The sequence below is a fragment of the Phoxinus phoxinus genome, assembly GCF_949152265.1.
Source record: "Phoxinus phoxinus genome assembly, chromosome: 1".
Lineage (NCBI taxonomy): Eukaryota > Metazoa > Chordata > Actinopteri > Cypriniformes > Leuciscidae > Phoxinus > Phoxinus phoxinus.
In genome coordinates, this window is record NC_136876.1 from 34,985,385 (window position 1) to 35,002,638 (window position 17,254).

General features: G+C 36.7%; 2 protein-coding genes across 2 annotated transcripts; both read right to left on the reverse strand.

Moving 5' to 3' along the window:
- Window positions 1-4,921: 4,921 nt before the first annotated feature.
- LOC307003083 (neuropeptide FF receptor 2) lies at window positions 4,922-8,650 on the reverse strand. Its single transcript, XM_079621198.1, has 2 exons — window positions 8,498-8,650; window positions 4,922-7,754 (listed from the first exon to the last, which is right to left on the reverse strand). Exon 2 carries the CDS (start codon window positions 7,580-7,582, stop codon window positions 6,293-6,295), a length of 1,290 nt encoding a protein of 429 aa, XP_079477324.1. The 5' UTR covers window positions 7,583-7,754; window positions 8,498-8,650; the 3' UTR covers window positions 4,922-6,292.
- Window positions 8,651-10,735: 2,085 nt separating this feature from the next.
- grifin (galectin-related inter-fiber protein) lies at window positions 10,736-15,630 on the reverse strand. The gene is made up of 4 exons (XM_079610144.1): window positions 15,587-15,630; window positions 13,547-13,626; window positions 11,573-11,735; window positions 10,736-11,483 (listed from the first exon to the last, which is right to left on the reverse strand). Exons 1-4 carry the CDS (start codon window positions 15,596-15,598, stop codon window positions 11,319-11,321), a joined length of 420 nt encoding a protein of 139 aa, XP_079466270.1. The 5' UTR covers window positions 15,599-15,630; the 3' UTR covers window positions 10,736-11,318.
- Between the last annotated feature and the right edge of the window lie 1,624 nt (window positions 15,631-17,254).

The window sequence follows — 17,254 nt, forward strand, 5'->3', positions numbered from 1 at the left end:
AGTCATCTCACCTGACTGCATCCTGATGTACCGACAGACCAATCTTTATATCCTGCAGCCTCCAATCCTTATATTTATATTCCCTCTGGCCCTCCCTTTGACATCATGAGAGAATTTGTGGGCATAAGTTGATGCGCCACAGCTAATGGATCAAAGCAAAGGAGCGCGAGAGATCCGCTTCTTGAGTATTTGAATAAGCCGTATATCATATATATGGTGTCACTATGCAAGTGGTTTAGAAACAAATCCATCAGAGTATCATGTCCTGCAATTGCATACTTGGAACACGACAAGCGTACTAATGGGCCCTATATGATGGTTATTTGGACCTAGGCCATCATTATTTAGATACATTTTTTTTGAGGGAAGCGGTTACTATGGTGGATCAGCACAAGTGTATCAATCTGCACTCATCCACTGCTGATGAGATCGTAGCAGGTGCTCTTACTCTGCTGACAGGTCTCTGGGATTTATCTTAGGAAATGGTATTAAAGGGAACATTGCAAATGGAGTTAGATATATGACCATCTGTGCTTATTCTCTGACTCACCCTGTGCTGGGGGTAATGGAAGTGGAACCATACCAGGGTTAAAATGAGTCATAGAAGTAACTGCACCGTGAAGGAAGAGAATCCATCACTGGGTATCATTGAACTGATTGTTGCAGGTTGCATCAATGGTTCACATGATAATGATGACCACTGTGATTAAGAGGGTTAGGAAATAGAGGCACTATAGAGACACCCATCATACTCTTCTTTTGTCTTTCCCTTAATGATGACATGACTTTGTGTCATACATTTGTACGTACTTTGGTGTCTTTTACCTAAAGTACATTCTTGAAACTCTTCTGCCATTTGTAGAAGTACATCTGAAAGCATCAAAATAATATATTTATGTCATAATTTTATGTTTGAGGTATAGGCCTTTTTGAGATATTACTACCACTGAAAGCTTTCCAAGGGCTTTTGTCTTTGACATTCGAATTATGCCATTTTGTCCCATTTGTTGGTTGAAAGCACAGGAGAGGATGGTTGTAACCCTTTAGCTTTAATAGCCACTATCTTTCAAAAAAGTGAAGGTCAGTATGTCTTTTTTTATCTTGTTTTCTTGTTTATTTTTGTGAAAAAAATTAATACTTATAATTCAGCAAGGACATTTAAATTAATCAAAAGTGACAGTTAAGACATTTTTAATGTTACAAAAATGTCTATTTCAAATAAATGCTGTTATTTTGAACTTTCTATTCATCCAAATTATCCTGGAAAAATGTATTATGGTTTCACCATTCAATCTACAAACATGATCTTGATTTTATTTCTTCAAAACAATGACATTTTGATAAATCTTGATGAGTTGGTGGCTTGATGTCCATTGAGGGCCTCGAAGTTGTCCGGAACAAATAAATGCATCTTTTGTGAGCACTAGAGACTCCTTCAAAAAACATTTCAGAAATCAGTTTCACTTTATTTCGATGGTCCAATTTAAACATTATACTAAGTAACTTTGCAACTACCTGTAAATTAACTCTCATTAGAGTATTAGTATAGACTGTAGACTGTTAGGGTCAGGGTAAGGTGTTAGGATTCAGGTTAGTAGAATAAGTTACATGAACTTGCAAAGTTACATATAGTCAGAATGTTTGTTGTGGAGCATCAAAATAAAGAGTTAGGTAGATATTAAGCAGACAGTCTACTAATACTCTAATTTACATGTAGTTCCAAAGGTACTTATTAGACTGTCTTAAGTAAACCATCGGAATAAAGTGTTACTAAAAACTGAATTTTTTTTGTTTTTGTTTTTTTTGGTCCATTTATCTCAACCTCTCATTACCTCTCATTGTGTGGTAATATTCCCATATTTATCTGCTAAATATTACAGTAGTTAAAATTATTTAATAAATTAAATTGTACCAAAGTTTAATTATCTTAATTATCTTATTAATTTATTTTGGATCTTGGATCTTTATTTTGGATCTACTGGCTTGCACAAAACCCAGTCATGAACCCCACTGAAGATTTTGTAATGAATTATTAGAATGACAGCAAGCCAGAAACCATCAGCCCCTTGTGTCTGAATGGGAGAAAAGTCCTGCAGTCATGTTCCAACATCTAGTGGAAAACGTCCAAGTAGAAGAGTTGGGAAAACCGACTCCTTATTAATACCCAGAGGGTTAAAAGCACCTGTGCAGTTACAGTTTAGTGACAGATTCATACGTTAAAAATATGTTTTTGGATGCTTTGAAACCTCTGTGAACATTTATACAATAACACAATTGCAATAAACCAATAAAACTATTGAGATATATTTGTACTTGAAGCAGATATGAGTGAGGCATTTCTGAATGTCTCAGTATTTGGTTTGTCTTTTAATTAATGATCAAAATTGATGATCAAACCAGAGGATAATCTTTTCCAGAATGATTTGAGATTTTTCAAAGAAAATCTTGAGCTTCAATTGAAAACATCTGACCATCTGTTCAAAGAGTCACATGATCAATGTGGTCACACGTTTTCTTCTTTCATTAGTGACCCAGAATCTAAAAATCTGAATTCATTGTGTCATGGCTTTTCCCCCCCAAAAAAGTGGGTTCCTTGATATGTTTGTAAAGATTTATGTAGGGAACATGTAGGGAATGGGGGAAGGTGCCCCTCATGGGGGGAGATGTTATCTAGACGTTAGACATTATCCCCCCTTAAGAATAATGTGGATTACGTATTTAGATAAAAGTTTAACAAATGGTAGGACAATGATGCATCAGCCAATGTGTTATTATAGGACATACAAACATTTGCTAATTTATTTGTTATAGCAAGACATGTGAAATATTAAAAGAGGGGTAAGATGGTCCCTACTGGGTTAAGGCAATAATGTAAAATACTAAATCAACTATTCTATTTATATAATAGAATAAGTCCCTTCGATTACATAAATAGAAAGGGTTAAGTATTTTTTTCTACTTCAAAATAAAAACGTTAACTGTTACTCCACAAATCTAAAAACATTGATGTGTCCACAAATCCCTCATTAACAAATAGACACAACAAACTTTGATATTCAACATAATTCAATGTCATAGATCACTATTTTCCAGAGACACAAAAATAGATCAACTAACCTCAAAACTGGGTTGGCTGACTAAATCTCACAAATGGTGATATTCAGATGGAATGACAAAATTAAACAAATATTATAGCCATGTATCAGTGCTGAGATGAGATTTTGTGTCATATGGTCAGGATGTTACCCTACACATTGTTATTACATCACATGTACGGTTTGCAGTTCTTCATTACATTCATGACCATGGCTCTCATCAGATTTGGATTAATGTAATTTGAATTTTGTGTTTGAGTTGTAATTGGCACTTAATTGGTCATATTCAATTGAGTTAAAACCAACAATTTTATTTGGAATATTATTTAATGCAAATATAAATGCAGAAAGTGTCTGATTATAAAACATGTATTTGATGTCAGCGCATCTAGACTAGACAGTAGAGGGATAATACTATCTTCAAGATATTCACTGATTCTGGGTTGTTGTTGTTGTTTTCATCCAAAAAGTGCTCCTTATACTTTCTATAACACCCAGTTCCCGTGAAAGACGTGCTACTGAGCTCGGGTTAATAACTGCTGCGGTCTGTATCTATAGTAATATGTAACAAAATTACTATTCATCAGCTTCCAAAATCTGCTCTCAGTAGTCTGTCGTTCTTACTAAAGTGAAGTACCATTATTGCGTATTATAGGCTAATCAAGCCCTATTCTGCGGATTGAGTGATGTGACAGTTGCTAATCAGAATTAGCATGAATAGGACGGGCAATGCTATTGTCTGTGGAGGGCAAAGATGGAGCTCTTGCTGAGACGAGGATTCATGATTATGAATAGGCTACTTGAATGAGGATATGAAGTCTCTATACGGCTTCATGTAAACTCTTTTGTTATTGAAGTGTTACCACTGTAATTTTATGAATTCTGTTTAGTCCATCTTTTGCTTTTGTAAATCTGACAAAGTCTCATGAAAACAGAAATGAAGAGGCAAAGGTTGTTTAATTTATTGTATTCTCTTCTTGTGTGTGTGTGTGTGTGTGTGTGTGTGTGTGCGTGCGTGCGTGCGTGTGTGTGTGTGTGTGTGTGTGTGTGTGCGTGCGTGGATCTGTTCCCATCAAAAGATCTGAGGGCAGTTTAACTTAGTGAACCATCTCTGATACTATTCACGTTGGCTTCCATTAAAAAAGGCAAGAACAAATGATTATTCACAATCAAGCACAGTACATTTAATTAAAATCGAATTGCTATGCATCTTTACAAGGCATACATTCTCTCTGACCATTCATGCACCCATGAAAATTACAAATTTGAATGAATGCAAATGTACAAGATTTATAGAGAAAGCATGAGAAATCGATGTAATGCACTGTACATTCAAATTTTCGTGTCCACTATAATTAAAAACAGGGTTTTCAAAACATTTTGAAGTCAAGGACCTCAATATGGTGATGTTTAAATGGGCAAATGCTTGTCTATGATTGGATCATTATTGCTGTGATTATTATGTTTCTAGCATGTTATGTATGGCAACAGTTCTTCTAACCCTAACTGATGGAGTGTGAAGCTTTTCATTTTTTAAATAACCATGTAAACAACATATTCCAGGATGACAATGACATAAACTCTTAAGCATTTGCCTATGTAAATCCAAAAAGCGAGCCATTTACACTTTATGAGAAAATATTAAACATGATATTAAGAACAATTAAATAATTGGCTTTTATATTGTATTTGTTCTGAAGCCACAGCAAGTGATACAAATATCTGGAAAATTCACAATTAGTTGACATTGTATTTTTTCTAACTGCTATTAGAGTACAGTTAGATGCATAACCTAAAACATTTTAATTTTTATTTATTTTTCTTTTCAATGCAATAGCCGTTTTCACAATCACAACAAATATAATTTTAAACAGAGCTTTATAAATGAGCTTATATTGCCTTACAACCAAGATAAAAGCAACAGAGGCAAAGAGAATCTCTGTAGAATGACACAAACACAAACTATTCTTTAACATATTTGTAGGTGTAATGGCCACTTGGAAATACATATATTTTTCACAAAACAATGCAAAAATAGAGAGAATAATGAAATAGTAAGAATTCAATTTGGTGAATGTGTTTAAAATTACTGTGTTAAACATGTTTAATTAATATACTGTATTTAGTTAAGATATCCTATACATTTAGAAAAAAAATGTTTTTTTTTTTGGTTGTCAAATATATGGTCATATATGGTTGTGTTTTTTGTTTTGTTTTTTATTCAAATGTTCTGTTTAGCTCCTAATGGCCTTTGTGGGGCCCCGGACCCCAGTTTGAAAACCCATGATTTAAAATACATCTGTCCTGCTTTTTAGCAAAGGCCTGTTCACACCAAGAAGAAAATATGTAATTCCGCATTTCCAAAGAGTAAAACAAAAATGAAAACACAGACAGATTGACAGTAGATGGCGCTTACACAAAAGTAGAAAGCAGTGCCGCACAACTTTCCATTTCTGACACCTGTCTGTCACAGAGAAGAAACGAAGTTTCACTCAAACAGCCATTCAGATTTTTTTTTAATTTTTATTTTATTTTATCAAACCACACCAAATACAAGAGTAGGCTACAAAGAATGAGCGCCAGATCTGGATCCTTTCTGTATACTATTCACTGTCACCTTGAAAATAGTCTGCTCAAGTCATAGCTCTTTGATGTAACAGTCTTTGCAGTGCAATGCATACTTGTTTTCAAGTAGCTAAACTTTAATGAGTGTTGATCATTGTTGTATTGGCTGCTTGCCTAGTGTTATTTTTCTAATAATGCCTATAATGTGCAATTAAATTGGACGAAATGTGAGTCAAAAGAGTTTAGAACAACATTAACTGCATGTGAATGTTCGACATTGGTTTTGCATGGCCTTAATTCAGAATTTATGTACAATCAGTGATGTCTATACAAAACAGTGCTCTTCATTTACAGGAAGTCACACTGTAATGTAACTGTGGATGGTAACGGACACGAACTCTGCTACATGTTACATTAGAATCACATGCTTTTTGACAGTACTGCAAGACAAATGAACAATACTTAAAGAGATAGTCCACCCAAAAATGAAAGTTCTGTCATTATTTACTCACCCTCATGTTGTTATGAAACCTGTATGACTTTCTTTCCTCTCAAAAGAAGATGTTTTTGGGTGAACAATCCCTTTAAGTGCTCTGTGTCCTTTCAGGTAACACCAAGTTACACTGTTTTTACTACAAGTTCGATAATTCAAGATCGCTTGTAGACATTATCTTCTCTGAGAGGCTTTGGAGAGAAACCATCTGGCTGTTGTTGGAACACCAATCAGAAAGAGTCTCTACTGACACCTGGCTCACGGCACCTTGTCGCCGGACAGTTTTCTGCGTTTTGAGAGAGAGCAAACTGGACAGTTTAAAAGAGCTGGAGGATCTGAAGACAGAGAGCATCCTCTGATGATACTTGGACCTGACTGCTCTGGCAGAACGGTACAAATCGCCCAAGAAACAATAACAGATGGGATTGAGGCTGGAGTTAGTAAGGCCCAGCCACTGTGCGAAAGGCCGAGTCTGCAGAACCCAGTGAGGGGGATGAACCTTGTGGTCAATGAGGATGTCTGCCACGTAAAGCGGGAGCCAGGAGCCGGCGAACAGGAGGACCAAAGTGACCACCACCTTGGCGATCTTCTTGCGCATCTTCAGACGGGAGGCGTGTATGGCCAGGCTGTGCGGATCGAAGTCAGCGAAATGTTGAGAAGCCCTCCAGAGCTTCCGGCCCGTCAGGAAGCTGATGATGAGGTTAAAGGTCACAGGGATGCAGTAGAGAGCTACGAAAAGGAGCACGTTGTAGACCTGCTTGAGTCTAGCCTGCGGCCACAGCTCTCGGCAGATTGGCACGGCGATGTCGATCAAGTGGATCTTGTCCAGCTTGATCATGAAGAGCAAAGGCGCACAAATGGCAGAGGACAAGACCCACACGCACACGATGGTGATGTAGATCTTCTTCTGGGTGAAGTACGAGAGGGAATTCAGCGGGCTGTGAACGCTGTAGTATCTGTTGACGCTGATGACGGTCAGGCTGAGGACGCTGGCTGACACGGACACGGCCTGGATGAAGGGAACGGCCCGGCACAGGAGGTCTCCGTACACCCATGCGGTGTAAATGGTGTGGCCGAGGGTGATGGGCATGCAGATGCAAACCACCATCAGATCACACACTGCCAAGTTCACGAGTAGATTCCGGGTGGCACTGATGCTCTGCAGCCTCTTACTCTTCTGGCAGGTAAGCATTCGAATGGCCATTAGATTTCCAATGAATCCCACCACGAATGATAATGAATACATCACCGTGAGAGCGATAGTGGTGGGCTCTTTGATCGTCAGCAGAAGCAGTCTCTCCAGCTCTCCACTCTGGTGGAGGTAAACATCGCTCATGAAGTCCTCGGCCCCGTGGAAAGAGACATTCAACGACAGCAAGGTGTTTAAGAGCATATGCTCCTTTTTCAGCAAGCCTGCAGTGAAATTCATATTCCTTTTGTTTCCCTTAAAGATTCAGGAGATATGTGATGTTTTGATATGCAGTTGTTGGCTGCCAAAGGCTGCTTCAGGCATCCCAGAGTCGAGTACTTAAGCTTAAGGCATCTTCATCTTCAGCCAAAACGAGTAAGGTAATGAAATCCATCATTTAGCCAACCGCCCTCTACGGAAACATGGCACACATTAGGAGGGAAATTAAATTACAAGATAACAAGAAATCCAAAGCAATTGCATTGACTAAACTGTGCGCCTTAAAATTGACTGCCTGATCAATGATTGATAACTCAAATAACTCTTTTAATATCATATTTTAATTTTCTTTTCTATCTTCTCTTTTGTCATGCAAGATTAAATTGTGAATTATGCAAACCACAAAAAGTCACTGTTACAATAAATCAGCTGCTTAAGCAGAACAAATAGTGTGTGATATTGTGTGATGTTGCTTAAGGACACAATTTAGCAAAATTATTCTAATTTCAGACAGTTTTGAGCTATGTATTTGCAATAACAAGAAACAAAACCACAAGAGAAAACAAGCATTGTGTAATTGTGCTTCGGAAATAATTTAAACAATGAACTCTCAACACAGGCTAGTATTAATAATAAGTCTGTCTTTTAATATTGCATGCTGATTTTTTCCCTTCAAAATCAGAATTAAACTGTGAATTACGTAAACTCTCGGAAATGAAGGGTCTGAGCAACAATACATCTATCTTTACTAGCTGCTTAAACATAATAAATTGAATATGTAGTGTCGTAAATCTAGCTGTTTTTAAGTACTACCTATTAGCGATTTTCCACTAACATATTACGCATGTCACTTTCTCCTTATTTACTTCTGTCATGCATTTGAGTAATTATTTAATCTACAATGTAAACCGCATCAAGAGAAATATAAGTACATACCGATGTGTGTGTGCAGTAGCAGGTGCAGTCAGAGGACGGACTGTGTTCAGTATGTTTCTCCCTCATCTCCAGCTGAAGGGAAGAAATGAGTGTCTGCGGATGTGGCTCTCACACACACACTCTGCTGACGGAGGCGATGCATGTCACTGATGTAATGGGAGCAGTTTTCTCATTCACCTTATGGCTCCCGCACAAACAGGCTGCGTAATTAAAAAGCCACTCACCAATGTTTTGCTAATTAAAAAGTTGTATACATAACAAAATGAACAACACTTTTGAGAAATACCATTAAATAATGTGCACCCTATGAGAGATTTTGTAGACACTACAATTACAAAATACATTTTTTAAAGAAAAATCTGGTTTATTTATTCTACACAGAAAAGGTCGCCACATCATGGGTGCACGAGATCACATCTGTGTAATTCAATTGAATAATAATAAGAATCATGTTTACCTGATATAGCTCAAAAATCCTTAAAAAAACAAACAAACAAGCACACCAAACAATTTGATCAATGGAGCTGGAGTCAATAGCGTAGTCCAGAGTGACGGTATTGATCAGCACTTGTGTGATCCATGGTTCATGCGTGGGAAAAAATGTCCATAAAACAACCCACGACAGTTCTTAAAGGGGTGGTAAAATGCCCTTTTCACAAGATGTAAAATAAATATCTGATGTCCCCAGAGTGTGTGTGTGAAGTTTTAGCACAAAATACCCCCACAGATATTTTTATATAGCATGTTAAAGTTGTCACTTTTTGAGGGTTTGCAAAAAACGCACCGTTTTGTGCCTGGTCCTTTAAATGCAAATGAGCTGCTGCAGAGGGCGGGGTTTCAAGAGCTTGTGTGTGTTAGCAGCTGCGATTACCTCACACAGACACACTAAAATGACAGAAACTGTTCTGTCTTTAATGTTAAAACGGAGTCAGACAAAGATGGAGAGACTCAAGAAGAAGTGACAACATAATGCAACAGGACGTCTCTGAATGGTTAGTTGATAAATTTATGTTGCTAATGTTGAGTTAACTATCTTCAATTAGGATATTCTGTCATGGTTATCTATAAATCACTCGTATAGGAACTGTCGGAGATGCACACAGAGTGACTTTCTATTGCATGTGAAAAGATGGATGCTAAAGTTTGAGCTGACTCACAAATGTACTCTTATACAACAACTTTTCCTCTTCTCAACATGGACTGCGTGTTCCCGGGGGAGGGGTTTATGTACATTTTAGGTTTGGTGATGTCACTAACCCGGGAGGAATGTCGTGTAGTCCCTACCAGCCTTTTGTTGTAGTTAAGCAAATATCTTTCTTTGCTTTGAACTTTGAGCGTTGTAACTTTGCAGATGTTGTTTATGCTCAAACAGAAACATTTCACACTAACTAAAGTTAGAAAAGTGGAATCATAGAAACTGAACGCTGCGCCATCAAGCACAGAGTGCAAATACAAGCACAGCCACATAAGACTCTTTTTTTTAAATGACCATTTCTAGGATTATTTTTTAAAGTTATTTTTTTTCGGCACAGCTTAAAATTTTTGCTAAAATCTATTGAAGAAAGTATACTTTATAGATATTTTCTGCCATTAAACAGCCTATTATGAGCTTTTCAGGTTATAAACAGCATAATGTGATGTACTTTGTTAAACCTCTATATGAGCTATATTTAGCCTGCCTGTGGCTGTATGTATCTGCCAAAAAATGGGAACACATTGCATTATCACTGATTAAAAAAAGTTTTTGACCATTTACCACCATTCAAAAAATTGGGGTCAGTACGATTTTTTAAAAAATAGAAACTTAGCTATTAAATGTTATATAACTTTTATAATGTTGCAAAATACTTATATTTCAAATGCTTTTGGACTTTCTATTAATAAAATAACCTAAAAAATGTTTTATTACAGTTTCCCGAAAAATATTCAACTGATCATAATAAGAAATGTTTCTTGAGCAGAATCATCATATTAGAATGATTTCTGAAGGATCATGTGACACTGAAGAATGCAATAAAGTACATTTTAATACGTATTCACAAATTATTCTAAATCTAATAATATTTCAGAATATCACTTTTTTTTTACAGTATTTCTGATTAAACAAATTAATTACCAATCCTACATTTGTAACTGTAAAGCATAAAACTCAATACATATGTATTTAGTCATATGAATTTCTGTTAAAGAGAGTGAAAAAAATCCGAAGTTAACCAGTCTATATTTTTTTATTTATTTGTCATTTGTACAGTTTCTACATATAGTATATGAATTAATATTCGTTATAAGATTTCTCTATTGGAAAACTGGTTGAAGAGTTTTGTGTAATTTTGGCTAACTGTAATGTATGTCATTTTATATTTCTCTTCTACAGTAAATGCTTCCGTGCAAAGACAATAGACAACGAGACTATTGATGTTTGTGTTGTTATTCAATGAGATGTGAGCATATCTTTGGTATTGATTTCTTAGGACATTTTCTCATAAGTCGGCCCAGATAGATCTCCAGATTTTCTTCTTCTTTTTTGTCTCGTTTTTTTGGACACTGATGAAACCAGGAAGTCACCCAGAACACTCTGACCAGACGAGTCTTGTATGAATCTTTTTTTAAGCCTCTCATTTATTCAGAGATTCATATGAATATGAAGTTCAGCTAAGGTATGTCAATACCATTATTCACACCTTTACAGGCAGATGAACTCAAGAGGCATGAAAGGTGTGTAAACAGAAATGCAAAAAAAACAAAAAAAACAATAACCCACCGTAAACAAAGAAAAGGCTCATTCCAAATGAATCGCCTTGCTTGTCCTTATTGGCCACCCTCAGAAAAAGGGTTTTTTGGTGATCTCTATAGAGGAGATATTGACGTCGTTCACCACTTGTACTTTTGTGATGGTCTTCAGCTCTTCCACACGGTGTTTATACTTCATCACCTTGGTTTCATCAATGTAAACATGGAAGTGATCATTGTCAGAGTAAATTTCAATCTGTTGAGAGACAGGGAGTTGATGCTGATTAAATAACACTCATAATCAAACAGAATGTCAATAAAAATGTTCTCATGACGCTTTATCACCTGGAAAGGCTCCTCTACTCCGAAGGGGAAGTTGCTGCATCTCTCCTCCTTCCCCCAGTGGTTGGCCAAGTAGGAATTGCAGACGATTTCTGACTCAGTGAAGCGAGGGTTGAAATGGAAGGCTATTCTGTCATCGTGCTCACACAGGAAATCGATCTCAAACCTTGAGGACAGAGAAAGAAACACACATATGCTAATGAACCAATCATTTTGGCCAATACTGAACCTGAGACAGCTTCTTGTGCTAAAATGAAGCCCTTGTGTTTGAGCGATTCTCCATCACTCTCCTACAAGTGAATTTTTATGCGAAATGGTGGAAGAAAATCACGTTTGACCCAGTTTATATTTTAGCTCGTGTTTGTCTCTAAAGGAATAATAATTGAAGCACATCTGGATTGATAAATCTGTTCTGTTCAGCATTCGCAAGAAAATTGCACATAAATGACATTGATGCGTGTCTCCTATTGACTTTTATTATGTTGGCTTTCTGATCTACTACTTAAGCTTTTTATTATTATTCCTCCACGACTAAAATTTCTAAATGCATTTCTTTCTTTTCGAAACTTCTGTTGAAGCTCTCAAATCACTTATGAATGACTCATTAATCAGGTTGTTTATAAAGAATAACTGCAATGTAAACTATTTCATAATTGAAGAGTATTGCATAACAACTATTATAAAGTTTGTAGATAAACTTTGATGTTGGCTTAAACAACCCTTAAACAAGCAAGAGTGGAAAATTATCAGCAAAAATAAATAAATAATAATAATTTCATGTGGAATTCATGTCATTTCAAGGAATTTTTTAAATATTTGACATAATTAGATTTTTAAGAGTATCTCAGTTTCCCTATTTGGGTATATATGAAAAAGCCAGTCATCAATATTTCTATATTTTATATATATAAAAAATATATAATATGCAAATTATACTGCACGTATGATATGTTCAAGTGTCCTAAAGTTGAGGCATACACATTTCTTTTATTTTTACGCTGCTGAACTGACTCGTCTTCAAGCTCAGGTGTGGGAACCTGTAGCCCTTGAGGTCCAGTGTCCTCCAGGGTTTAGCTCCGTCCCTAATCCTATAGTCATATATAGTGCAATTTATGACACAGCTCATTTTCTAAGTAATCCTGAAGACTTTGATTAGATTTCTCTAAAATATTATATATTTTGCATATTAATATTTTTTTTTGTATCAAATAAATCGTAGAAATATTGATGACTTTGGCTTTTTCTATACTCTAATATACTCTCATAAAATCCAAATTATATCAAATATTTTAAAAATAATTTGGATATGTTTAACTTAAATCCAGATTATATAAAAAGTCAATGGTCAAAGCTGTTAAACCTACACTTTCTAGCTAGGCTTTTTCAAGACAACATACAAGTTTGTCAAACGTTTGAATCTAGTTGTTATACTACTCTTCAATTATGAAATTAGTTATTCTTTATAAACAACCTGATGAATAAGTAATTCATCGTTATGAGTTATTTGAGAGCTTCTGGAACTAACAATGAGCAATACATTTGTTACTGTATTTGTTAATCTTTGTTAATGTTAGTTAATAAAAATAAAGCTCATTGTTTGTTCATGTTAGTTCAGTGCATTAACTAATGTTAACAAGATTTCAATAAATTATTAGTAAATGTTGAAATGAACATTAACAAAGATTAATATATGTTATATAAATTCAGTTCATTATTAGTCCATGCTAAATAATGTAGTTAACTAATGAACCTTATTGTAAAGTGTTACCAAAAAGAATATTGCATCTGATATTTTCAATCTCACAGAAGTTTTGAATGGGCCTATAGACTCTCTCTTCTGTATCTCATTGTTCATTCTTAAGAGCGATAAAAGAAGCAAATATTATCTATGGTTTGCCATTAGCACAACACTTCAAGTTTTCTTTAGACAACTCCTTTTCCATTTGGCATTGAGCTTTAGAGAGGCTGATGACTTACTTGTTGGCCGCTGCTGGAGTCTCTCCTTTCAGGAAAACACTCCATCCCGGACATAGTCCATTAGGACAGGACGCCTCAAACTGATTAAAAACATACAAAATAACAAGCATAATCAATTTCACTAAATAGTACAGAGTGGGGGTCAATCCATTTAGGGTTTTTCAAAGGCTGATGTTTATGACGATACTGATAACTAGAGCAGGGTGGTTGATATAATTCGACTATATAAAGATCAGGGGTGTCAAAACCTGCTCCCAGAGGGCCACAGTTTAGCTCAACCTGATCTCACGGCAATTCGTACCAATTCATACGACCTCACTTGTACGAATTTGTAAGATTTTTGCTAAATTGCACATATTTTACGAGTTGCCAAATTCGTATGAAATCGTACGAATGACCTACCCCTGACCCGCCCCTAAACCTACCCGTCACAAATCGTACGAATTAGCCACCTTTTAATCACTACGAATCGTACAAATTGGTCGTGAGATATATTTAACAAAATATTTTAAACATAAAATATATATGTACCAAATGTATAATATTTGGGCTTTTGTCTATTGACAAGGCTGTTGGTAAATTTAGGAACTGTACCAAGTGGAAGGAGATGCTGATAATGTCTGAATGACCAAATATCAGCAGATTTATAAGTCTTTCATGGTCTAGTCTAGGGGCCACAATTGTGCAATTACGACAGGCGCCCATTCTGTAATCTCATCTCTGACTTTATCAGGAATGAATAGACCTCTTTTTACTGCCCGGCTATTGCCATTTAAGAAAGAAATGAAGATGTTAAAGCAATATTCTGTGGCCTGAAGCTATCTGTGACATTAATAATCTAACAAGCAGTTGTATTTCATGAATTGCCCAGTAAGGTCAGCAAAATCCCAATTCACAAATTGCTAAATGTACACTGCAAAAAATTCTAACCTCTACAACTAAATTTTTGTTTCTCTAAATTTTTCAATTGGCCCAAGTGAATTTCTGCAAATTGATCAAATAAAATGTGAAGAATTTCACTTGGGCCAATTGAAAAATTTAGATGTGACCAGTCACTAGAACATTTTGAGTTGGAGAGGTTAGAATTTTTTTACAGTGAAGCCATACTGCCATAGCATAAACAAAAACAAAGCAGTTTAGATGACACATGAACAGGGAAAATAAGATACTGGGCTAGCTGGTATAAATCAGGTAGACTGAGAATAAACTCAGTGACTGGAAAAACACGAGTGGAGAGAGATGAGACGCCGTATCAATTCAGCTCCATTGGCCAGCACCTGTTTGATCTGAGACTTAGATGTGCTTCTGTCCTGTGCCACATGCTCTGTTATCTGACTTATGAACCACGTTTATAAAAGCTTGGTGCCACAGGGTTTTTGGGAAACCGAAGGGAAATTGCAAAAATCATCACTCTTCCACACATCAACGCTGAGCGTCACGCTCCAATAACTGGCTGCAAAGATATGCGCGAGATGTAATGCAGCATATATGAGCATGCAAGCAGCAACCAGTATCTGTGAACTTTTTGCTTTAAAAGTGCAGATTTGGAGCTGCGCCAAAAACCATTGATTTTTGAAAGTCTCTCAATGACTTTAGAAAGGAAAATGAGCTGATTTCTGGTGTTTTACAGGTAGTGATGGACCGTTCTTTAGATCGAAACTGAGCCTATTTTAATGTCCCCATTACTTTGAGTGCAGCCACTTGGAAAATAATTAAAGCATCATTAGTTTAGCTTGCAGAGAAAGAGAGCGAGAGTGAGAGAGCGGGCAATGAGCTATGCAGAAGAGTTAAGAGTCACCTTGTCATCTCATTGGAGAAGAAAGTGCACATTTCACATCAAATATTTATCATCTAAACCTGCTCCTGGTTTAAGTGATTAAAATTTAAAATGCCAGACCACAAACTGCTGTAATCACATCAGCACCTTTCTGTTTAAATGCTTAAATGCATTTTAGCATCAGTAAATTTTGGCATTGTTCAACACAATAAGCAAACTTGAGCTGACTCTTTTCGCATGATAGCGGAGAGTGTTTTGCTTACCCGTAATGCCATCTCGTCTGCAGTGCCGTGTATCGATCAGCTTCCAGCTGGATGTGTTTTGGCGGTGAGGGGTCATTTAAAGAGAGTGGGACACCACGTGAGGGTGAGCTTAGCAGGAGAAAGGCTGCAAAATAGGCTTTTGTGTGGCAGGTTCATGCATAGAAAATATTAAGTGTAGAAATTCAATGCAATACAATAGATTTGCCTTTGGCCACATGGGAGGCTCATGATAGACAACCAGAAATAAATAACGTTAGGTCAAAATCACCGGCTGAGAATTTCAGGTACTTCACCAGTTGCATAAACACGATTGCAGATATAATGGATAAGGAAATAATGATGTGGTTAACGATCCATCGCTCATTATGAAACACAAAACATCACTATTGAAATGAATCATGGGATTTGTTTTTCAGCCAATGGAGTGTATACATTATCCGGGGGAAGATAATGTGATTTTGATGGACCGTATGTCAGCCGTTCGGGACTCCCGTAGGAGCTGGCGCAGAGGAATTGTTGACATCAGCAATGAGCGAGAGGTGCCATGTGACTTTTTTCAAGTGTTTTTTTTGTAACAGTAAACGATTGGCTGCTGATCCTGGGGATTTAACAACTATCCATGTGGGTGTCTGTTTGGGCTTTATAGCCTATCAAATATGCCAGCCCTCAGGAATTTCCTGTCTGCGTTTAGTCACAATGGCTCACTAAAGCTCATCAGGGCCGAGTGTATGTCCCTGCTTACAGCTGCAAAATACTCAGAATTTCTATACCGCCTAGGCCAGAACGATACTAGGAGTTCAAAAATAAAATATCACGGTTTTGTGTACAATGTCTGTCAGTCTAAAGCAAAGAAAAAACTCTGGTAGATCTTCTAAGCGGACTCTGGCCTTCGGAGACTGGAGAATGTCCAAAAGTAATCTACTCTCAACCAGATCGTATATATAACTTGCATAGTTCAGTGTGTGTGTGTTTACATACATGGCCCCTGGCTCCTCTGCAGTTTTCATCAGTTGGCCAGGCACCCCCTGTACCTCTGAGATATAGAAGAGAAGGACACAGCAGCATTCTGATCACAGCACTGTCATCTCCATGCATGCCAGGGGCTCCGTCCTGCTAGATTACATCTCATATGAGGCGGTGAAGTGCCTCTCGGGTAACACGAGCCCAGACTCACAGTGACAACAAATGGCTTGTAACCGGGTGGGGGCCTAAACAGAATGCTAATATGAACTATCAACTACATTGAACTATCACAAAGCATCGTGACAAATTGTGTCGCTTCTAATGTCGGTGCTGTAGTGACATATTAAATACTCATGGTGAAGTCAGCTTTACGCTTGTAGGAATTTAGAAATTAAGTGTGTGTGTCTTGTCTTCTGAAAAAAAATATTAATATTTACTTAGACAGACAGACAGACAGACAGGCAGACAGATACATTCACACATAGATACATTCACACAATAGTGTAGTAATTAAACAGTTGAAAGCATTACATAAAGTGGATATCTGAATACACATGCATGAATGCACTGGGTCAAAGAGTGTGAAATGAACTGTCCAGTGAGGTTATGTTGTGGAGGATGGGGGAAGGTTGTACTGTATGATGCAGTGAGAACAAATGATCCACCATATCTCTTTTTAGAATAACGTTATTTATAATAATCATG